Source organism: Mastacembelus armatus, chromosome 7 (genome assembly GCF_900324485.2).
Source record: "Mastacembelus armatus chromosome 7, fMasArm1.2, whole genome shotgun sequence".
NCBI classification, from domain to species: domain Eukaryota; kingdom Metazoa; phylum Chordata; class Actinopteri; order Synbranchiformes; family Mastacembelidae; genus Mastacembelus; species Mastacembelus armatus.
In genome coordinates, this window is record NC_046639.1 from 3,902,060 (window position 1) to 3,926,457 (window position 24,398).

Genomic DNA, 24,398 nt, shown 5'->3' on the forward strand with positions numbered 1-24,398 from the left:
TTCACATTCATAATCTAACTTAGATATATAAACGATACACGTAACTCCAATGTAACAACAATGTAACAATGTAATACACATAACTTATTATTTTCTCCATGGTTTTAAATGACTGATGCAAATGCCTGCAGAAGTGTATTCATTATTCTTCATACAATCATCAAAATGACATACTGAGATCTAAAATATATATTACAAACAAAAAACTTCTTACTTAGCAGAGAAGGAAAACAACATTTTTCTAACACACAGAATCAATATTTTGCAGTCAATAATGAAACATAATCCAACACATAACAAATGCACCTTGTTTATGAATGCAATATCACAGAGGATTTTCTTCTGTATGTGCATGTAAAGGCATGAAAAAGGTCCAGGAAAAAAACCTGTCAGGTCCAGACAAAATACATTATGTCCTACAGAATACATCAGGTCCACAAAAATACATCAGGTAAATGAGCACTAAAGCTGCCTTGTTTTCTATGTCCAAAGCTGTTGCTTACACTGCTAAAATGAACATTTACGTAACGTTGATGCCAGTGCTGGGCTTGAGTTAGTGGGCTTCAGTTAGTGTTTGACGAATTCAACATAAACACATATCACTCATGGTTTGTATTTTTTCTCAAAAGTAGCTATTCCAAAGTAGGAGAAAAAAAGTCCCCCAAAACACCCATAGATGCAAAACATCTTCAGATGTCTGTATAACATCAGGAGTCAGGAAGAGAAACCCCCTGGCTGCAGACAGAGGTGCAGGTGGGGGAGACAGTACATGAATTGATTCATAATATCTTGCATCTTGTATTGTACCTGCAAAAAGTGACTGTGAGAAGTTTTTAGAGGATGAACCAGAAGAACTTAAGAATGTCAATGCTTATATCTGCACTATGGTCTACAAAAGGAGGATGCAGCGTAACTAATGTGGAGAAAACCAACTCTGTGGTTTTTGCTTACAGCCACAGCAAAATAACAAAATATTACATACAGCCTAAAGCTCCAATGGCCATGTTGAACATGGAGTTTGTTTTGAAGTTTTGCATCACTTTTGCAGTTGCAGGTCACTACATCTACATCACTATATCTACATTACTACATCTTTGCAAAGCAATCTAGGCAAAACTCAACTGAAAATCTATTTAATTGTCCTCATTTATTAGTAATAAAGTTATTGTTTTTAACCAGTGTCCCCATCAGTCATGTTGATTTGATTGATTGATTGATTTAAGTATATAAGTCCCCATTTAGCATGGTCAGATTGTTACTTTATTAATTTGGTTGACTGAAGACATGTACATAGTGTCTGTGAGAATATCTGTTAGCTGGTCTGCACATCCTCTAAACACTCTGCCAGGAATGTTGACTGCTCCAGCTGCTGTCTATGGGTCGATTCATTCACCTTAGCTGTGGTAAGATACGGTACAGTACCTGGTCATTGCGAAGAGGAGTGGTCTTCCTCACCACCATGTTATTCTGCACCTCAAACCATGGGTAGAAGTTGTTCAGCGCATCTAGAAGGGAGGAATCAGATGCTGTTGCTATCCTACCAAGACAATACCAAGAATTTTACTGAAAAAATATCACATTAGCACACTTTTCAGGGTTGGGTTAGGTCTTTAACTTATAGTATATTTACATATACAAAGTAAAATGGTAAACATATAGGCCTTTACACTAATTTTCTATCATCTGTGCCTCTGGTAGTAAAAGGTTTAACTTTGTCTATCTGTACAGGTGTACTGTATGGAGCACTTTTCACAGGATTTATTAGGTATACTGTAATATATTTGGCAAAACATTTGTATGTAGTGCCTGTAACAAAATCTTATACCCATTGCTTACCTGACAATTATTCATCATCGTTGTGATTATTTTATTTACCATTGTGTTTTCAGCTTAATGGGAAACTTGAATGCCACATCTCTCAGGCTTCAGTCATCTAATGAGCCCTATTATTGAGCTGTCCATGTCATGTGTGCTGCCCACCATCATACCCTCTCTGCAATTTCCACTGCTAAGTAGCAGATTACGTTACCGCCTCCTCATGCACTAGGGTGCATACAAAGACTCATTAGTTTTTCTTTTTTGTAATCACAAGAAAAGCTTGTGTCAATAATACTGTGCAGTGGAAATAATTACCTTCCTTCTTGCAATGAGAGCTTGGTCTGGCATGGCTGTGGGCCTAATTAGAATTTGTTATGGCCCCGGGAATTATAAACACATTTACAAAACACCATTTTTGATTAGTGTTGGAGGTGTTTGAAAATGACAAAAATACAACTGGGATTGAAATCTTTGAAGCAGCATCAAAACATTTGCAGCTCACTTGCATTCACCTGTATTTTATATACTATACTCCTGTTTCAGAAATTGAAGTCATGAGACAGATAAGACTAGAGGTTTTGTGTGCAGAGGTGCAAAGCAACCACAAGAGCAGACAATCAAGTGCAGTGCATCAGAAATGTCAACAACTAAAAGGTCAGTTCTTATAGGTTTCATGAGCTTATACATTTTTCATCACATGCATTAACTTTACTTCCCATTACATTATTAATGAGTACAGAGGGGGAGGTTGGTGAAGTGAGAGATTGGCAGGGAATAAAACAGCCTCAGTTTCATATTTTGATATACCCTGATTAGCTGCTATTGGCTGCTCTTAATGGTTAGCTCTATTTGTAGATTGAAACTACTCAAATGCTGCTGTAGGAGTGAGATCATCAAGAACTGCATTAACAGAAAGCATATCTCTACATACAATAGAGGAAAAACAACACTAGGTTATGCACCTTTGCAGGAAGTTGTCAGCGTGTTTCCAGCCCGGTACTGTCATCTGCGATATTTCTGTCAACGACAGAACTAGTATGCATTATTGTGGCATCCCCCAACCTCAAGACAACCAAGTTGCTGTCAGTTGCTTGAATGGCAACATCAGAAGAAGGTACACCTGTCTATCAGTGTCAGCAACGTGTTCATGTGCTGCCAGAATAAAATATCATGCTACAATTGTAAATTCTGAGGGGATTGTGCCTGTAGCTGTAAGTGGCTGCTATACTGTAGTATATGAGTTCTGAATTCCCAAGGTTACTAAAAAAAATTAAAGTTCCTATAGGTTCTGAAACTTCTCTAATAACAGCCTGGGAGGATTACAGCGTATTGGAATGCGAGAATCCAAGTTTACATGTAATGAATCATAGGTAAAATTACTTGCAGAAGTATCTGTTTAATTTTAATTGTAGCAGCAAAATGAATTTTGTTATTATAGCTGACAAGCCCAAACGTTACATGAAAATTAGGGTCCTTCTTCAACAGTGCTTTAAATCTGTTGTAATTTATGTTGGAGTTTCTGCTGGGTGCAGTTATTTTGTCATTACTGCAATGATTTGATGTGTTTGTACTCCACACTGTGTGATCTTCTCAATAAAGCTCTGAAACCATTTGTTAGGCAAAGAGGTGAAATGTCAGTGTTTTAGTCAGTATATCCATGAATGATAATTACACAGTCAGTATTTATAGGAAACTGAGCCCTGAAGTCCAGTGTCACAGATCTCTTGTAAATGAGTCAGTCACCCACAGTTTGATGGTTGTGGCTAATTGATAAATGATTATTACACTCAATTTGCAACATAAGTGAACTCAGAATTACCAATTATGTTCTAATAACTAATACTTGTAAGACTGAGCAAGTGAGTACAGGAATGATAACATTATTACAGAACGGACAATTTAAAGAAAGGTGCTTCGGATTCACAGTGACACACAAACAGCACCTGAAACATGACTGGTATGTTTGAAGCTGTTTTCTGAAGTAAGACCTTTCTCAGTCTAAAATATTGGGACAGGTGATTATCAGTGTTTTTTTATGAGCTTTAAGACACATTTGTCAGGCTCTGAATTGTCCCTAAAGGTACAGAAAAGAAACTATTGAGTACTTTCATTAATTCCTGAAGTAACCTTTCAGCAGGTGTATATTATTCCAAAAATTACACCCAGAAACCTACACAGCAGTTGAAAGATTTCTTTCAATGACTGTACAAGAATAAATCAAAATGTCTTGTATTGCAATTTTATACTGAAAATGTATTCGTCAGAGCAAGGATCTGCAATGTGCCACCAACCAGTGAAACTGTTTCGACCTCTCCCAAATAAGCTGTAACAGAAGCTCTGCACTAAAAAAAATGAGAGTAGATGTTAGTAATTATTATTGATATTTCTCCAAAAGATGTTGGAGCAGAGTCAAAAAATGAAAAACAGCCCACCTAAACACCACAGAAAGGGAACACTTGTCTTAAAATATCACACTGTTTCACTAGAGTCTGCATATTTGGTTTATAAATGAGACTGTGCAGCTTGTGATAGCTAAAATCAGCCAACCATTAGAGCCAATTAAGGATAGTTTCTACAAACTGTTAAGAATGTGATTAACCCACTGTAAAGCAAGACTACAAAAGGCTACTGGTTCTTTGCTATGATATACTGTAGTTGTACATGGTTGATGTACTGTATCTTACTTTGACCAATGGCTAATAAATTGTGCTTATTAGCCCTTTATTATACATATGCACATCTGTGCTGAAGACATAGCTTGCGTTTCATTCATTTTTTAATAAAAAGGGACTACACCAACCTTGAGGCTTTACAAATAGTATTACATTTTATTAATATATTTTCATAAAACAAGTTTAAGACTGTATCAAAAACTCAGTAAAAACATTAGATTTTAACCATTTTTTCTTATGGTGATATCAGATATGAAATGTACATAATTCACATATTGTTGTGGTTTCTCTGTTCCCCATCATACTGAGATAATGCATTATTTTTTGTGATGGGCAGGAAAATGTTCTTTTGTACCCTCACAAACTATAAAGTCATTTTTTTTATTGATTGTGATCATAAATCTAAACATACAATTAAAAAATAAAATTATTTCCCACTCTAGCCCCCCCCTTTCCCCAACTAGGTTTACCGATAAAACACTAACATTATGGAGCTGTTTAATTTCACAGGCACACAATTATGTACATTTCCTTACCCCTATGCCTGAACTGACAGCAGGCAGTGCACTAAGTGTAACAGTGCAACACCTAGCGGCAGAGCAGTAATAATAGAGTACTCTAAGCCCACCCACCCCACATACCAATAAAACCAACTGAATATAAGACAGTGGCTCCACCTCACTGACTGTGCTGCCAGTTCTCAGCTGCTGTGAACCACAGCACTCCATTGGCCCCGTCACAATTGTTGTAGCAACCCCGTGGGATGGCTTTGTGACCACATACATCACCTTGGCAACAGCAAAAATCTGACATGGAAGGTCCAGACACTGGGACAAAAACAAAACATTATTTGTTTTGAAAATTAAATCAGGCTACATCTACAACAGGCGGAATCAATGTAATGTCCTTTGTGATCAAGTGCCAGAGGAATCTCAGTCATGTGGTGAGTTCAAGGACAAATAGAATTTTCTCTCACATATTGAACTGCCACCCACTGTGTTTAATTCTGCCCAAGACACATAGTGCAAGGTTTAACAAGAATTTGCATAAGTGCAAGGTTTGCTTGTTATTGTCAAGAGGGAGCAGAACATAAAAGAGAACAAGGAAAGAAACAAACTGAATTTGTCTAAGTGTTTCATGCTTTCAGTTTGGCTTTTTGTATTTCATTCCCCTCTGGAAATAACAGGTGCAAAATCTTAGTAAACCTAGCCAAAGGACAGATAAGGGTGATACCGAACTCATAAAGATTAACATTGTGAGGGAGAGCCTTGAGTCTGTTGTCATGGTGACATCTGCTCAAAGGCCCTGTGGACTTCAGTCTTTCCTGCCTCTATTATTTTCTATACAATAGAAATAGTACATCATTGAAGATAAAATTGACGCTTCTTGGCAAAACAGACAAAAGAATATTCAAGAATTTGAAAGCATATCTGAAGGCCAAAAAAAAAAAAAAAAAAAAAAAAGAGTGCTTGAATTACAAACTGTCCCCATTATTTTGCCCTGTGACAGCAGTAGAATTGTACAATACAGTGTCTTATCCATGATGATCAAATATATGGGTATGGTAGCCTGCTCCTCTACAAAGTCAAAGCCATTTAATTTTTAACAAGCATCCCTACATTGCACCTGCTTTCCAAACTGAAAGCTCCAGTGTATGTTAGGGTGGCACATAGGGAGGTGGGGACCTATATGCGGTCATGTTCTTGGGACGCGAGCCTTTTCCCTCTATGGGGACAGTAAATGGTGGAGGGGGCTGGTAAGGAGGGGCATTAGGATCATCATCTTGATAAAGCGAATACTCCTCCAAGAGATCCTGGTTAAGCAGGGTACTGTGGGGGCCAGCCATGTTAGGGTACTCTGGTGGGGGAAGTGGGGGCTTTTCCTCCTGAAGGATAAGAGGGATGCTGGAGGATGGGGGTGACTTGGAATCATCTAACTCATCTGCAAATATTATGGGGACTCCTTTCTTGATGAAAGTAGCCTGCTCCTCTATGGTCATTTTTCCTTTGCGCTTCTTGCGATAGCAGATCATAGCAATGACCCCCGCTATGAGCAGCAGGGCTGCTACCACTACAGCGGGAATGACAGTGTGTAGGTAAACATCATCACTGCTCCTACGACTGGTCCCAGGTGAAGGTGTAGCTGTAGGAAGAGCAGGCAATGGCACCTCTCCTGGTGGAATGAATGTATAGCTTTGACATTTATTGGTACCACGAACTGAAATGTTAATGGGTTTGAATTCAGGCTCCATGGCTTTGATGAAAGCCAGTTTAGGTGTCCCTTGGCGTTCAGAAATCCTGTTGCTGAGAACTGTGATCTGGTCCTTTGGACAAGGACTCTGCTGGAGACTGTTATTGGTCCATTCCACCACAATTGAGCCTCTGGTGATGCTTCTCAGAGTCACTGTGCTGCTGTTGCGATCACCAAGGGCATATGCTAACTTTTTGGTCAGAAGAATCTTCCTATGGACATCATTAGTCAAAGTTTTGGGCTCACCATGGAAACGAGCAGCAAACACAACTGCAGGTTTGTCGTTAGCAGACCAACGGTTGACTCGTACCTCAAATGCATCCATGCTGCTCCTCCCACCCTTATCAGTGGCCAGCATGAAGTACTCATGTGTCCCCTCATGCTGCTCCTCTGGAAGGCCATATAAAAGCTGTATAGTGCTGTTGAATTGGATCCAAGATGTTTCATTCACTGCTTCTTTGGGGGTCTTTTTCAAAGTCAAACGCAGCTTATCAGTAGTGCCATCCTCCCTGTCAAAGAAAGTATCAGGAGGAATCTTAACCTCAAAGTATGTGCCAACCCATGCATTTACCTGGTCAATAGGGTTGCGGATCTCTGGGCTAAGATTAGAATCTGGAGCCAAAGACAAGGGAGTGGTGCGTCTGGGTGGTTTAGATGTGGTAGATTTGGGTTCTCGGGGAGCTGGAGTTGAGGTTTTGGGTTTCTTGGGTTTCCTTGTGGCAGATGGTTTGGGTCTTTTGGTGGTGGTTGGCAGTGTTGGCACAGCAGTGGCCTCCACAAATGTAGGCCGTGTCATGGTTGGCTGGATAGGGACAGTACTTGTAGTACCTAATACTCTTGTTGGATGAGGAGGTCCAAAAACAGGTGTATGGGCTATCTGATCTCTGACCTTCATAGTCGGCTTCACTGGGAGGGGCAAAGGACCTCGGACAGGAGGAGCAGAATTGTCTGTTGCTGGGGCAATAGAAGGGGAAGTTGGGGTGGGAACAACACGTACAGGAGGTTCAGGATGAGTAGTTGGAGGAAGCAGGGAGGGCACTGGAGTAGGAGTATTGTTCAATTGCCGTCTGACCCGCTTCACTCCATGGGGCTTTTTGTTAACAATGTGCCAACCGACCACTGGGTACCCCAGCCTGGATGACATGGTCCCATCTTTTGCTGATGACTGAACGCTGCTAATATCAGGGATACTGCCCTGATCAAGGGCACATCCAAGTTTCCATGACAGTAGGGCCCCATTCTCAACCACCTTCTTAGCATTCCCTGGTCCAGCCATGAAAGCAGACATGTCAAATAAACGGTTGTTGACAACAGGAACCACTCTCATGTGCTCCAGGGGCACATGTGAGAATTTCCTCATAATGTCTAGTAAGTTGACCCTTTGTTCTGCATACATCTTAGTCAAGTCAGCATCTAAAATGACAGTGAGGACAGTAACAGGTTCCTCAGAACCACAGGTAAAAGGCTGGAGACCACTTATATCTGACTGTAGAGTGAGCAGAGCTGGTTCAGTGTCTGCCCGTTCTTCTGGGTATACTTCAATAGAGAAGACTGTACTGCGAAACAGTCGGCTGCTGTTCTTGTCAATTATCTCTTCTCCAGATACCATGATATGGTACACACCTTTTTCTTGTTCCAAGGCCAAGCCTCTGAGAATGCATTGTTCTTTGTCCCAATACAACCAGGAAGGTAAGGTCTCCTTTCCCATTTCAGTGAGCTAAAAGAGGAAAAAGAACAACACTGTTACAGTTTTATACTACAGGGGTACTTATGACACTAAAGTAAAATATTAAGTACACCTTTGAAATAGCAACAGGGATATGCTTGCTCTTGTTTGAGAAATTACTTAAACAGTGAATCCAATATCAAACACAATCCGGTATTCAGTCTCGTTTCATATTAGCCAAGGTGCCAGTGAAATGGGAATTAAAAGCAGAAACCATATGAATACAACTCAAATTCACATTTCTTGAGCAAAAGCAGAAATGCCTTCACTAATTAGCCCCCCAACTTTATTCAGTTTATCAAATCTTGTCATATATGAAAAGGAAGAGTGAGCTCCTATTCATAACAACTATGTGAGTCATCACTCCTCATTTTGGGTTATTACTAGATGACAGCATATCATTCTGCAACAGTGTTTGGGCTGATATTAATCTCATCTCATTCAAGTCTGACTAACAAACTGCACCATAGACAGCTTCAATCAGCAGTGATACAGTGATCAAAACTAAAGGAATAAATACTATGTATTTATTCTGTAATGACAGAAAAAAAAACAAGTTGGGGCCATGTGGCCACTGCATTCTTTATTAGAGACAAAAGAATACAATTGCACATATCTTCACTGATACCCCATTTTATTCTTTCACTATACTGAGGCTTTACATTTATCATACACTTTTTAGCTGACACCAAAATACAGCATTATTCAAACCTAATTACAGTTCACTTTTTTATAAAATTGCTTTTTTAACCTTGTACTGTAGCAACCTTGTGGCGTTGCTTTCAGGTTTTTATTCAGCATTAACATATAGATTATGTACGAATACATTTTAAAGTTTTTTTTTCCTCCATGACACAGTGTATATCATCAAAATAATACTGGAGTTAGATCATACCAAACAAATAAAGGTAGCTTGTCTCAAACAAAAGAGAAATAATGTGACCTTCGGTCTACTGGTAAAACAAGGCCCTTGCATACTACACACTTTGTTATTGTGAATCTCTTTCAAATTATGCTCTAATTGATTATTACTGACCTCATTAATGCAATACTATTCAATTCAGTATTACATTACAGATGTTTCCCACAGAAGACCAACACTACAACAAGGCCAAATTAGAACACTAGAACCAACACTCTCATGCACTTACATGGACATTACAGCTTGTAGTGGCAAATCCTGGTGGAATCTTCAGCAGGAACATCTGGCCCACGATTGCAGAGGAGTCAGGTATGCCATTGTGCACTCCTCCATTGTTTGTAGAGGAATCTGGGCTATAACCTGTAGGTGGCTCTTCACCAACTGAAGATGCTGCAGCCCGGAGCTCGGAGAGCACAGACGACTGCATGGAAGCCTCTAGTTCCACCGATATCATCTCATCCAGTGCCTCTTGCTGTTCTGGCACAGTGCCCTGGGCCATGGTCACCAGAATCCCTATTACCAGGGGGACAGTTCTGCACGAAAAAAGCCTGCTCCTCCCAGCATTCCCACAGTTCACGTCTCTCCTTTTAGAGTGCATGGCAACAGGCCTTTGGGCTGCCCAACTGATGTCTATGAACAACTGAAGAGGTCACATGCACTGATGTCAGTCTGATAATATGCTTATGGGTCAGATTCCCTAGTTATTGGATATGCTCACAGATGCAGTGTTTTTTTCTTTGTTCTCCTTTGTGATCCATGGAGAGGTCTCTGGCACTCCGTTAGACAGCCATGTCAGCCAAGCTACCTGAGGGGGGACAAAAAAAAAAACAGAATGTAATATGATGTATTAACGCCCCAAATCAAATTATAGATCACTACAGAGTAAACTATTTGGAGTCTATTATGTAGAGTAGTGAAAATTGTTTAGCAGAAAAAAAAAAGAAAAGACAGCCTCCTACTGATCTTTACTTCTCTATCATGGCATTTGGAGTAATGGTGAATGTCATGAGATCTATGAGTGTCAAAGGTTGGTTGTCTTGGCTGTAAGTTTTAATTAGGTACCCTGGGGGTTGGAATTAAGAGTCTGCATTGCACTGACCCAGCCACCCCCAATCCTGGGGGCACTCATAAATGGGCAGAGGAGGGTGTAGAATCCTAATGCCTAAATGGCACAAGGCTGTGATTTCAAATTATACACTTAAACATATTGCCAGAAGGCAGAGACTTTGTGCAACCAGTCTTGGTACAAACCATGTCAAGTATTGGCCAACCTTTTGGTCTAGAACAGAGGTGGGCAACCCAGGTTCCTGAACTCATTAAATGAAGATATCATCTCAAATGACGGTGGAGTGCAGGAAGACAAAGTGAACTGGTATCTTGCAGTGTTTTTGACTGACTGAACTCACCTAATCCAGGTAAACAACAGTGGGTAGGGCAGGGATAGTTGAAGTACAAGCAGAGCAGTGGCCTTCAAGAAACATGGGTTGCCCACCACTGGTCTAAAAATGTATTACATGCAGCTATACAAGCTGATTACTAAAAAAAAAAAAAAAACATCAGCAAGAATGTTTGCTGCTATTCAAACTAACCCTTATAATATCAGGAAATATTGCATAAATTATTATATTGCACACTGCAATGGGAAACAACAAACTCACAAAATATACATCACTCCAATATAAGCAGAAACAGACCTCACTGTTTGGTGGATAAGCTATAAAGTGTAATGAACATACAGAGAGGTAGTCATTAATGAAATCAGCCATGCAAGCAAAAGCAAATGCATGGTCTTCCAGTACACTACAAGTGCAGTAGCAATTAAAGCTTCTCATTAGTAAGGTTCTCTCACTCATCTACACTCTCTTTCAAGACAAGCGAGACAACCTATTACATACATTGTGTTTAAGCCCAAATTACATCAGCAGAACTTAGCATTCCAGTGCAAATCCTAACAATAACTATCTGCTGCTCTGACAAACCACAATCAAATATTTGGTTTGTATCTATTTGTGTTTAAAATGACATCAACATTTTTTACTTTGGTTTTAACCTTTAAAAAAACCCATTTAATAAGACTTATTTGCAATTCATGTATTTTAATGACAGCTTATTGAACAGTTCAGTGCCTGCATTTTCCCTCTTGAATGGGCCAGAAAGATTTTCATTAGAAAATATTGTTATAGTTGGGAGTGATGAAAATGTACATGGCAACTGACAGTAAATTGGGCAGATTCTGAACTGACCTCTATCTAGTAACTCAGACTGGTGTCAAACTAGGAAAAACAAAAATAAATTTAATTAGAAAAATGATAAAAACATCCCTAAACCTTAACATTTTCAAAGAATTTAACCATTATACCAAAGGATCAGTGCTCTTCATGTTGCAAAGGACAAGAATGTAAACAGCACATTTTTCAGAGCCTTACCCTTTCCTCAGACTTCTTCACAATTAGCCCGATAAGGCTTAAGGCTTAACATACTGAACATAGTCTTTTGTAATATTGCGTTGCCTTTATATTTAAAAAAAACAAATAACATATCAAATGTTTTGTTGCTTCTTATTTTACCAAAACCAACTCAGTCTTTGCAAATGTCACAAAAAAAGCAATAACCAGTATTACTATAAATTACTAGAATTGTGTAGTTTAATTATCTCTGACCTTTCTGAGAAACCGATATTCAGACTGCTGTTAAGCTGCCAAAAATCTCACCACTAATAGCTACTTTTTTCAACTTTGCTTTCTATGGATTCAAGTGTAATCCCTCTCCTTTGCTGCCTTTTACAATAACTTCCCACACTATTCATATCTAATTATATAATTGTAAGGAGTCACTATCTTTACAATAGAGTACAGCTTAGCCAACACTACTGAGACAGGCCAACCCACTGCCTTTGCATTTAAAAATGTATTACTGGACAAAAACCTACACACTAAGGCAGCTACAGTCACTTATTTGTTTGCTGGGGAAAGCTTTCGTGTCAGCAGATATACAATTACTGACTAATAAAACATGCAAGACAAAACAACTCAAACACTGTGTGATCTCTGCTGTGATTTTTCTTGCACTAGAAATGATGACTGTCAATATCTACTGCAGGTATCTAGGGTAGTTTTTCTGGCAGAGAAAAGGGCTGTTATGACTAGACTGCCAGCTGAAAAAACTATAACATACTATCAGTTCCCATCCATTTGACTCCTGTACCCCCCACTATCCTGCATGTGGTTTGTAATGCTGGATGGACATATAGAGTGAGGAAAGAAAGAATACATAAATGAACAAGCCACTATAAAAACACTGGTGGAAAAGCGGTGACACACTGGTTATATATTTTACCACCCACTTACAAATACATAGACAGTAATGAGTCATGTCTCACCTAACCCATTAACCAAGTTGAGGCATGCACCTTATCTGGGATTTCCATCTTCTGACTCAGTAGACCCTCTTAACCCTTTGCAGCATTTTTTTGACTACTCTAAAGATCATAAATGAAAAAGGAAAACTATGCTACACTGTAGCTGAGTGTAAAGACAAAGCATACTGCTTCATTCATCGAGCCATTTGTGTTCATATGCTAAAAAAAACAAACAAAAAAAACATGAGAACAGCTTTTGCCCAAAAGCCTAATTTAAATCAGAACTGAGCACTTCACCTCACCCCGGGCTGTTGCCACACAAAGGAAAAAAACAAAATACAAAAATAAATAAATAAAGAACATCTGAGCATCAAAGTAAGCTTTCCACAATGTGGCCTAGATTCTATCTCATTCTAATTTCACAGTTTGTAAGTAATTCAAAATACATTTCAGACAACAGCTCATTAAGAAATATTAAAGTTGTAAATATGTCAATTTGCAGAGTTCCAATATGCTCTTCAAGTAAAATGAAAGCATTCTTAAAAGTAAATGTGCATAATAAGTAGTGTTTGAGTAAGAAGGATGTGTCAGGAAAAGCCAGCGTTTTTTAAAACGAGTACAGATCAGGTCACACTGCCTGTAGGAAAAAAAAAAAAAAAAAATTAAAAATCCTTAATTGCCTTGGGTACAGCTTAAACAACTTGCATTACATAGTGTACCAAAATATACCTGTCTATAATATAAATAAGACTAGAGAACAGATTCAAAGCTTGTTTGCTGAAAAACACATCCTGTCTCAATGACATTTCACCTAGACCTTGTTCACAGAGGGGATAATTGTGCTTTGCTGTTATCAGTATGGTAACAACTTTTACAACAGCACTGGACCTGCACCATGACACTCTTACTAAAACAAGGTTCAAAATAAGGTTTCAAACGCCCCACTGAAAAAGCAAGGCTTATATAAGACACTTTTTTATATATATACTGTTTAGTATCATTCGGAATGTTTTTGTATACACTGAACTCTTATTAAACCTATAATACTAGAGGGTCTATTATTAATAGACCATTTCATGTATGGTAAACAGTACGATGGTACAGGCTTGTGTGTGTATGTGATTTCTGCTCACTTCACACTGAGGCCTGCACTACTGGGGCACTGAAGCCATTTACAACCACAGTGTCCATCCATGCTGTCTGCAGTTCAACAGTAGTTAAAATTTGAAAACCATCAAAAATAATTAGGGCTCTGATGCACAGTGGCACTCAGGGCCAATTGAATTGACGTACCACATTCAGCAGCCTCTAGATAGTGCATGAGCTGAATAACAAACATATCCACAAGACAAGCTTGCCGTGCAACTGGATGTTTCCCTTGTGTTGCTCTCCACACTGGGCCACAAAGTAGTGAAATGTATGCAGAGGACACACAAAATTGGCCTTGAGTGAAAGTCTAACCTGGCACGATGACCTGAGCCAACTCATTTAACGCTACCGGAAAACTACTGTATGCTGCCAAACCCCAGGATTGGAGGCCAGCGAGTTATTTTGTGTATTTTTATGAATTTAGAGGTAACGTTCCCTAATACATTAAACACCAACCAAGTGTGAAACAATAACAAGGCTGAATCTACGCTGTGTCGAGCTCCCCAACGACACTTTCACATTAGCTGTTGACACACATTGTTTTAAACCTATTTACATTTACTCCTAGTGAGTTGTTAGCACTTAATTATATGACACCAGTGTTAAAGTAAATCTACCGGGTCCACTGTAACGTTCAACACGTTGGAAAACCACGATAAGTAACGTTAAATTAACCTTAGACCAAACCAGCCTTCCCACTGTAACAGCAGCAACGATGCCCCGTGTGATAAAACCCAAACTTCATGGCTTCACAACACAAACAGATCACTGCCATAACCAAATCGGTTCAGGTCTGACTGAATACCGTCAGCTAGCGTTAGCTACCGGGCCCGTTTCACTTGGACTGAGTCAATCGACGAGGCCTTTGTAAATGAGAACGCCTACGCGGTTCAACCTTCATGAATCACTCGGCACACTAGGTAAATTAGACTATTATTCCCTGAAACTGCACACAAATGAAAAATAGCAAATGCAGTTCCTGGCGGCGTTGAGTGCTCTCCTACACCAGCCCATCGCCAGCGCAGAGATGCACCTGCTTTATTGTAGGAGGAAACAGGCAGCGGGCTGCTGCTGGGGCACCCACCGCACAAACGACGAGCTCTTCCCGGCTACACTGCTCATAATGTTACAAACCAAAGCCAGCGTCTCGGCAAAAACCTCCACAAGGCAGCGTGAGCCGGCTCCATCGTTTTCAAACGACGAACACCAAAGTCGTATAAAAATGAATGGACTCCGCAGCGATGCCCACCAAGCTAACTAACAAGCTAACGCCAAGCGAGTGTGCTGGTTACAAACATAGCTGGTTACCTGTCCCGACATCCGTGCTAATTCCCCAAGTGAGCCGAGTTAGCGAAGGTGACGAGAGCGGCATTTTTAATGATGCTACTGCGAAAACAGCGACAGAAGCCACGATTCAAACTGACCTTGTTAGCGAGCTAACGTTAGCTAACTCGCGTCTCCTCTTCTATCCAGGGAGCAGCGCGGAGACTTCCCAAATGCCATTAAACCCGCTCTCCCTCTAACATTTCAACAGCAGGGTATCTGAGCACAGGGAGCTCTCTGGTTTGGTAGTTTACAGATAGTTCCCTGCTTTCTATTGTGATTTTCTCGGTAGCCACCCCTCCCTTGCTGCCTCTGTCCTCTTGGCAGATAGGTCTAACGTTACAGGTTGAGGCCAGTCGTGTGTACCGGCCTGACTCCTCCTCCCCTCTATCTGGAGACGTGCTATAGATAAACTGGTAGTACATGAATTGTTCCTTCGCACTGTGCTGTTAGTCGGTTTGAATCCCCACGTACCGTACCGTATTTGGTTATGGTGATCACGCATTTTATAGTCCACCCTTGAGTGACGCAATTACTCCTGAACGGAGTGACATGAAGTCAAGTAGGTTAGTGAGGGGAATGGAAAAGGCTGGAGTACCCTTTTTCCTGCACAGCTACTCTATGGTAAACATGGTGAGTACAGTATCATCAAACCACCAAGGCATTCATTTTCGGGTTATGAAAATACAATATAAAACTCTAGACTATCTCTCTTAACATTTTGATCACAAGAAACTTGCCTTATGTTGGACATAATGCTGGTACTGTATTCACATTAAGAGGATATTACAGTAAAAGAGAATATATAAAGTATAAGTATATACATTTATACTTTGCATATACTCATGTTTGCATTTTACAGTACATTCAACATGAAATTAGATGCAATTTCATTAATTCAATGGTTATTTGTAACATATAGTCTACTGAGTCACAGACATAATCATTGATGATCACAATTGACAACCTAATGTTGTTTCTTAAGCACCGATCTTTCTCAAAGGACATTTTAATAAATTCTATTGTATCCGATTTAAAAGTCAGTTTTTTTTTATTGAGTGCTTTATCATAAGTGTATCTGAGAGGACAGAGAATGAGCCTACTTTGATCTAATAAAAAATCACTGCAGAAGAAAACAATGCAAGACAAGTACCGTTTTGTAGAACCAGGTCTCTTTTTATGGTAATATGATTTTTTATTAAAACCACCAAGGCACTTTTACCTAATGTACATAAATTTTCATATAAGTAAAGTTTAAAGGTTATATTTGTTCAAAAAAGGGAACTGAGATGAATCAACCAAATAACAGAAGTGACTTAAATTCTGTTTGTGCATGTGAACAATTATGTCAATATTTGCAGTCTTGTCCACCAGAAATCTTATTTCTAAATTCAATTTTCTTTGCCAATACATGCAGTTGAAGGGGTAAAAATCTAGCTTCAGAGGAATCATATCTCAGCTGGATGAAGGATATTGTGGGATTTTATTGACAAGGTGTGTTGGACAACTTAGCATAGATGACTTATTGTGCAACCATGTTTGCATTTGCATCAGTGCATTTGGTCTCAAAAAACACCTCACTGCTGAGTGAAGGCAACTGTAATCATAACCACAGGATGCAAGCATCTGGTTCTTTAAAGGTGCAAATGTCCAATTATCAAGTGTTGTCAGGTGAAATGAGTATAGTTACAGTATCTTTAATGTCTGTTCGAATGAACTAATAAATAATTCTTACTGTCTGCTACTGCGGTTAATGTTATGGTTGTTATAGTAAGCTGGTATTAGTTTGTGGGTCAGACATCCACATCACATCATGGTCTCTGCACTGCAAATAATTCCATGAGATTAAATTTCTTCACCTTGGCGACTTCCTATCTTGCCCTTTCAAGGTAGAAGCCACTTGTACAAAGGAGATGGCATTTCTTTGTTGAGATTTCAAGCTGAGCTTACATAAATTACCAGTTATATTAGACTGGAATACTATTTTAAATAGGGCATGTGCTCTATTGAACAATATTTGAAAGAGGAAGTGTCTGCCAGTTTTGAAGAAAAAGTAGCAGCACAGTAAAAGACTTACAATAAAACAACAATCAGAGATGTCATGATATACTGCCAAATAAAACAGTGGAAATGGTCATTTTTATCATTCTGTTTGCCAACAAATGATGAGATTGCTTTTACTTCACTGAAAATATTTGCATGAAATATGTGGATCCATTTACATGATGCCATCATCATACATTATCATAAACTATAAACTGTGTGAATATCTTAGAGCAAAAATTGACTTGATGTTCATGGCAAAAATAGATGCCCTATACTAATAAAACCCTTGGCAAGTATGATTAGCATTTTAAGATAGAGAAATGGAGCCTGTCTGTAATAGTTCATAGGCCTGTCAATCATCTGAATCCCCTGACTCTTTGTTCACCCCTGCAAGGCGACAGTAAGAAAAAAAGAGCATGCTTGAAGTATTTACATGTACACATGAGAGAAGAGATTAGATGCTGAGTATCTGTTTAAAGTGAAGTTTTACAAGTGATGACATTCCTTCAGAATTTATTTCTTTGCACCTGTAAATAAATTATCATGTACACACTATATGGTTTTATTTTTTTTAAATCACAGACTGTATTTACATAACACATTCAGAGTAATGAGATCCTTTTTTAGAACTGCGTTACTGCTTAACTGTCTCTAAATCTCCTAAATACACCATCAGCACAGACATAATATGTAAATTATCTGTCAACTAAAGAATATATGCATTTCCTAACAGTTGCTTTTCTCTTATCCTATTGTTTACCATCGAGTCATATTATGGATCAGGAGTTTCCATTGCAAACACATCACCCATCTCAGATTTTGCCAAACACATACACAAAAACCCCATCAGGTCCTCTAGACCATGACAGCCCCATTGCAGAACTTTCATGTGATCGCATGTCAGTCTGAGTCTTGATTTGTGAGCACAGAGTGAGAAAGAGAGGATTAGGAATCAGCTGACTCCCCACATTTTCTTCCAAGTGACTTATTAAGGAGTTATTCTGAGCAGTCTATTGGACTGCCCAGTGGACTGACTGTGTAGTGAGGCCCTCAGTGGAGCCAATCTCCCCTTTTCTCACAGTGATAGATTACTTTAGACAAGACTTCTCACCTTTACTCAATAGCAAACAGAAAGCCTTTTTTTGTGCCGTTTTTTTTTCGCACATCTCCTCTTCAACAAAATTCTTATTACAGTCTTAATTCAAAATATCTACAGGAGTTTTTTTTGTTTGTTTGTCTTAGTTTCTCACAAAAGATACAGGGCTACAGTATTTTGCAAGACCATTCCATCAAGATCAGCACTGACATACTTAAAAAATGTTTGAGGAAGACATTATTTACCTGTGAGAAGTTTTAGTTTCGGTCTGTGGTTGTCTGCCTGTGCTGTCACTTATGTTGAGCTGATAATAGAACAGGAAGAAGGAGGATTTCCTTTCAGCATAAGGCCTAGAACAGTGCACTGTTCCTGTTTGTGCCTACCGCTGGTTATCTGTTCTCCCTGCTCAGCACAAATGAGGTTTTCTAAACAGTTACCATCAGCACTTGTACATGTTTATACTGAAATAACTTCTAAGGCAGTTTTTGAAAACACTTTAAAGAAACAATTATTTACCAAATATTCTGTCTTACTGAGACTTATAGTGTCATCGTGCCATATTTACATGTGTCTCAGTGCAAATTAGTCCCATCTAAGTCTTGCTGAGGCAAGTTAGCTGATAAATTGCAAATTACGGTGTATAATTAATCCAGGATCAGAAATCCCGAAGGTAATTATCAGAGATTGGTCATTAGCAGTTCTGTATGTTAAACCAGTGGCAGATCAGGCTACTTCATTAGAGGGTAAACACGCAGCTCTCAATGAAGCCTCATGCTAAATGAAAATCTGAAAAATATCTTCAGCGGCCTCTTTAACTGGGGTAATAGTTTCGTTATCAGAGGTAAACAGGCCTAACGACTTTGAATTATGAGGACATAAGCACAAATCAGAAATATCTCCCAGAAGAGGACACCAGTGAACAGCAGAAATCAAGTCAAAACCCAGGTACTGAAAACTCCCCCAACAGCCTCTCAGTGTGTGCTGCCACCTTTAGAGGTCACCTGAAATGCCTTTAACTCAGTTCCACAATACAGCCCAAATGAACCTTTTGCACTATGTAACTATAATGCCACTTTCACCTACCAGTCCTCATGGATTCCTTATTTGGACTAGTTTATTAGGTACTCTGTAGTAGTCAGTCTATAATCTTAGAAACATTTTAGTTTTGCTTTTTTAGAACTATAATTCTCAATAAAGGTATTATTTCAGGGCAGCACAGTGGATGAGTGGTTAGCACTGTTGCCTCACAACAAGAAAGGCCTGGGTTCACAACCCATTAGGGGGCCTTTCTGTGGGGAGTTTGCATGTTCTCTCTGTGTTTGCATGGGTTTAAGCCAGTAAGTCTGTGTGGGCTGCCAAGTATGTGAAGCTGTGTCCCTGTACTCCTGTTTCCTCCCACAGTCCAAAAACATGTATGTCAGGTTGATTGGTGACTCTAAATTGCCCATAGCAGTGAGTGTGAGTGTGTGAGGTTGTTTGTCTCTATGTGGCCCTGTGATGGACTGGTTCACCCATTTCATCCAAAGAGAGCTGGGAAAGGCGCCAGCAGATCCCTGTGACCCTAGTTAGTAATAAGCAGATATAGACAATGGATGGATGGATAGAAATATTTGAATGAAATGGTTGGCAGGAATAGAATTGAGGGGACAATGATGGTGTCATGTGTAATACATATCCTACATATCCTCTTGTAATACATATGCAAGCAGCTCGTCAGTTATTTTGTCCATCGCTTTGGTCCAGACTGAATTATCTCAGCAGTTATTACCACTAGATGTAGGGATGCTCATGGTGCTTAGAGTACACATCCTAATGACTTTGGCAATCTCTTTTCCTTGTGCCACCATTAGGTGGACAGGTGTGATTTTCAGTGAAATGTATCAGCATCCACTGGAAGTATGAAAAAATAGACAATGGAATTTAATTCAGGCATTCATGTCCCCCTGGTGGCAGTTCAATCATGAAACTATTCGAACATGAAAAACTAAAATAATTAATATGATAAAGGCCACACCTGCTTAATATCAGGAAGTTAGTTTTGCCATTGTGAACATGTTATCATGCTGGTGGTAGCTCACAGCATCACTGAGCATCCTCTCAGAGCTGTTACCAAGGCTTTAGTCTTCCTATTTTATAGAGTCCTTGTAGATAACATATGTCAGATTCTTCAACAGTATGTGGCCTATATATCTGGAAGTGTCTAATCCCTACACAGGGTGACAAGCCTCTTCAGTGTAACCTGACTCTGTGTCCTCTCCTGTTACCTCTGTGGTCTAGATAATCATCACCTTTCTGCGTTTTCTTCCTCAGTGGGTTAAGAGATTTATTAACTAACAAGAACATGTTAGGTCTCAGGAATGTGCTCCAGTTTTGTCCATTGAACCTGACGGTGACTGGCACTCAAGCCTAATGTGGTGGGCAGCTCTGTCTCAGTAAGTCTGTGTGAGCTGCCAAGTATGTGAAGCAGTGCTCCTGCTTAATATGTAGCTGTGCCCCTGGGTTTAGGGAGGCTGGAAATGGGGAGAAAAGTGAGGAGACCCAACACCGGGTCCCAGGTGTACACTTAACGCTGCCTATCAATTCCAGCCCAGGGTGAGGGAGACTACAAGAAAGATCAAATCATGACTCAGAGCTGGATGCATTTCAGCCTGCCTTATTGCCTGGCCAGTTAACAGCAAAGACCAAGATGGAGTGAGTTAACGGCTACAGGAATCACAGCCAGGCATCCATCCAGGTGATATGTGGGAGAGTGTGAATTGAATCTAGACTCTGGGGCATATCATTGGCATATATTCCCATATGTACAGTCATATCTATGATAATAGACAAACAGGAGAAAAAAACATTGGTGACGTTCAAGGAGAAGGAAAGGCAGCATCTGCAGCTGACTATTATGTGACTCCTCATATCCACCCACTGCTTGGTCCAAGGCTGTCTGTGCTGCTTAGGTCTCACACAGGGACTCTCTGTGATACAGCACAGCTCTCAGTGCAGGGAGACTTTGGCGCTGATGCCAAAGTCCTGTTATCCAAATCTGTCGCCACTGTCTCATTTAACAGATAAGAGGCTAATCTACAGGGTGGGCAGGAGATAGACCTACAAATACAAGGCCTCCCTTGTCACTTGCTTGCCATTCTCCACATTCCTGGAATGTGTATAGGCATGTGCAGAGAAACAAAACTTTGAAGACCTTGTTCCTTTCTTCCCACAGGCTCAGTTGAGCTGTTATAGAATGCAATAACAATGTGTTTGTTCTGCTTGAATGGATTTTATTATTTCAGATGTAAATGGACCTTCAGTTTTTATTCTGCGTTATAGTAAGCATCATAGTCACCAACATGAAAATGCTCAAATGAATCTGCCCCTAAATTCAAGTCATGTCAGTTTGCTTTTCAGCAAACAACCTTTAAAAAACGTCTGGCATTTTAATAAAGGTTTGCCATTACCAAAGAGTTACTATATATAATATAAACATATTTTTCTACAATCTAAATCTAAAACTAGTGAAGCTCTGATCTGATTTAAATCAGGAGCAAATCAGCAGCAATACAAAGCTGCTTTGCTAGTTAGCCTCCAGTATAAAGACATGTGACTTAATGTGTGCACAGTAAAATACTGCATGGGACAATAAAGGGATGAAAACTGATGAATAAACAATGGTTTCAATAGTTAAAGCCCAGGGCACAGAAACAATCAGTCAGAAACAGGCGCAAAGTGGATCAGTAACCAGCTCTCTAACAGAATGTTCCTTGGCAACTGCTTTGACCTTGTGTTGGCTGCATAGTTACAAATATTTCATCAGTTATCCTTTATGTCAGACCTTTATTACTGCCAATCATCTGCACTGATGAAGGTCTGATATGGGACCAGACATTCACCCTTGTTGTCAGTAGTGACTGCTCTTTGTGGATCTTATGTTATTTGAAGCTACAAATATGTCTCAACAAAAATTGAGGTATGCATATTCTTTTTACTATCACTGTCAGCAAACACATGGTCTCTTAAGGCCTAACCTTTAACTTTCAGTACTTGCCAAAATAACAAACCTGAATAGTTGGTGTTGCCATTATATCGTGGTTTTGAGGACAATTACAGTATTGTGCTCGACCACAGATCTCATTACCTGTTTCCCCACCTCAGTGCACTTTCAAGATCAAAAGCTGTTTGAAGGTATGCTTAATGCGTGCTACATGAGACTTGGCATATAAGCCTTGTTTCTGAAGACACAAGCAAGACCTTTGATGAGATTCTAGGACAGGAAGTTGTAATTAAATTATTTTAAAGGTTTATTTCACACTTGTATTTTCACACTAAGAAAAGCAAAGTAAAAATTCAAGATTTACAACATACAATCTTCTCCATTTTTCTTCATTTTTGTTTGGGCAGTTTTACTTTCTTGTTCTTCTTTTTCCCCTCTTTGAAATAAACTACTAGATACTACTATAAACTAATACTTCCTAGTTTTTTTTGCCATCCATAACAGATCAAGTTCCTGCCTACAGGCAGTTTCCCACCACAAACTACAAATCCTAGCCTCAAAATATTGATTACATTGCATATTTGTGCACCTGTGGATGACACAGGATCTTTTGGGCTGTTGGAGACATAGCCTGGAGGAGCAGTTCACATCTGCTATGATCTCATCCGCATGTTTTTTTATGTACAGACACTGAACTATGACAGAGATTCATGGCTGTTGTCTTGTTAATTATAAAATTTTCAAGTGGTTTTATTAAAACTGCAATATGGTTTTGAACAAAGCTTAATTTACCTGGGTGCAGGAGCAGACTGGAAGAAAAGCTTTGATGAGCTGTGCCTTCACCTAAGGAGGGTATTACAGAAACTCTTCCATCCCCGTGTACTGCCATGCAGTTTTGTTATTTTTGCTATAGCTTCACAGTACAGATACTTATAGATACATCTGTATGTTGTCTTTACATAGTCTTTAGCAAGCAAGATAGACACATAGATAGGTAGATAGATAGATAGTAGTATGACAACTACTCAGATCTTTTACACAATACCAGACTGCCTGTTACAAGTAAAAGCTGTGCATTCCGAATTGTATGTACAAAAGTATATGCATCAAAGTATAGTTGAAGTACAAAATACAAAAGTATTCTTTATTTAGACAGGTACATTTCAAGTATCTTATATTATCACATCATAATTAGTGATGCATCAGTATGTACATGACTGTTGTAGCTGGTAAAGTTGGAGCTAAGACCTGAGTAGCTTGTGAATTTCTCCCTGGGACTCAATAAAGTTTTATCTAAACCTGTTCAAATACATTTTTGTTGTCTATACATTTAATCTAATTATACAAAATGATAAAAGTTATCAAATAAATTACTGTCTTAAAATGATGCAGTAGATAAAATGGGGTAAATTTGATCATGATCACACTTCATGATATTTACACAAAATAGACAGACATACTGAATCACAGGCTAACTTGTCATCTTCAGTGCCTGCTCTACATTAGAATTCTTTTCTTTGAAGTACAAACAAAATAGAAGAACACTTATAGAACATAGGCTAACAAACGTAATCCTTTTTTCAGTAAACTAAAGCTCCTATTAGTATTCCAGCTCAAGTCTGTTCAGTCCAGTGTCTCCTTTGTCTTCATTGTGCAAATAGTATACTCCCTTCAAAGCAAAGCCAAACATGTTCAAAGGATGCTATATGGCACTGTGATTTCTAATATATTTCACCATCTAAATGCAAATGATTGTTGCATTTCATGTTCAAGTCTCTCTCATTCTTTAAACTAGTGGAGCAGACATTAAAACACCTGTAGCTTTTGTTGTCTTAAAATGTGAATTATAAAGGAAGTCATTTTAAGTTTGTATTCAAAACTCCTTTTATTTTTAATAAGTAAACATCAAAAAAGAATATCATTGCTCCTTGTTTGAGAGGGACTCAAAGATGATATTAGCTTTTAAAAAATACCAAGCTAGAAAGTACTTCAGTGAAATGTGAACCTGCTGGTATGTGGAAACAGACAAAAGCAGAATATGCTCCACCCTTCCCCCCGT

General features: G+C 39.1%; 1 protein-coding gene across 2 annotated transcripts; it reads right to left on the reverse strand.

Annotated features, from left to right (window-relative positions):
* Positions 1 to 4,619: 4,619 nt before the first annotated feature.
* On the reverse strand, positions 4,620 to 18,667 carry LOC113145664 (dystroglycan-like). Of its 2 annotated transcripts, none has more exons than XM_026332644.1 (3): positions 18,606 to 18,667; positions 9,618 to 10,193; positions 4,620 to 8,457 (listed from the first exon to the last, which is right to left on the reverse strand). In XM_026332644.1, exons 2-3 carry the CDS (start codon positions 9,984 to 9,986, stop codon positions 6,148 to 6,150), a joined length of 2,679 nt encoding a protein of 892 aa, XP_026188429.1. In that variant the 5' UTR covers positions 9,987 to 10,193; positions 18,606 to 18,667; the 3' UTR covers positions 4,620 to 6,147. The 2 variants fall into 2 exon arrangements, with proteins under 2 accessions (XP_026188429.1, XP_026188428.1); XM_026332643.2 differs by lacking the exon at positions 18,606 to 18,667 and adding an exon at positions 15,320 to 15,704.
* Between the last annotated feature and the right edge of the window lie 5,731 nt (positions 18,668 to 24,398).

Bases quoted from the DNA above. Each gene is read 5' to 3' on its own strand.
- LOC113145664 (XM_026332644.1), bottom strand. From the start codon at position 9,986: ATGCACTCTAAAAGGAGAGACGTGAACTGTGGGAATGCTGGGAGGAGC. The intron at 8,458-9,617 runs GTAAGTGCATGA...TTCCTCTTTTAG, and splicing joins CTACAAGCTGTAATGTCCAT to CTCACTGAAATGGGAAAGGA.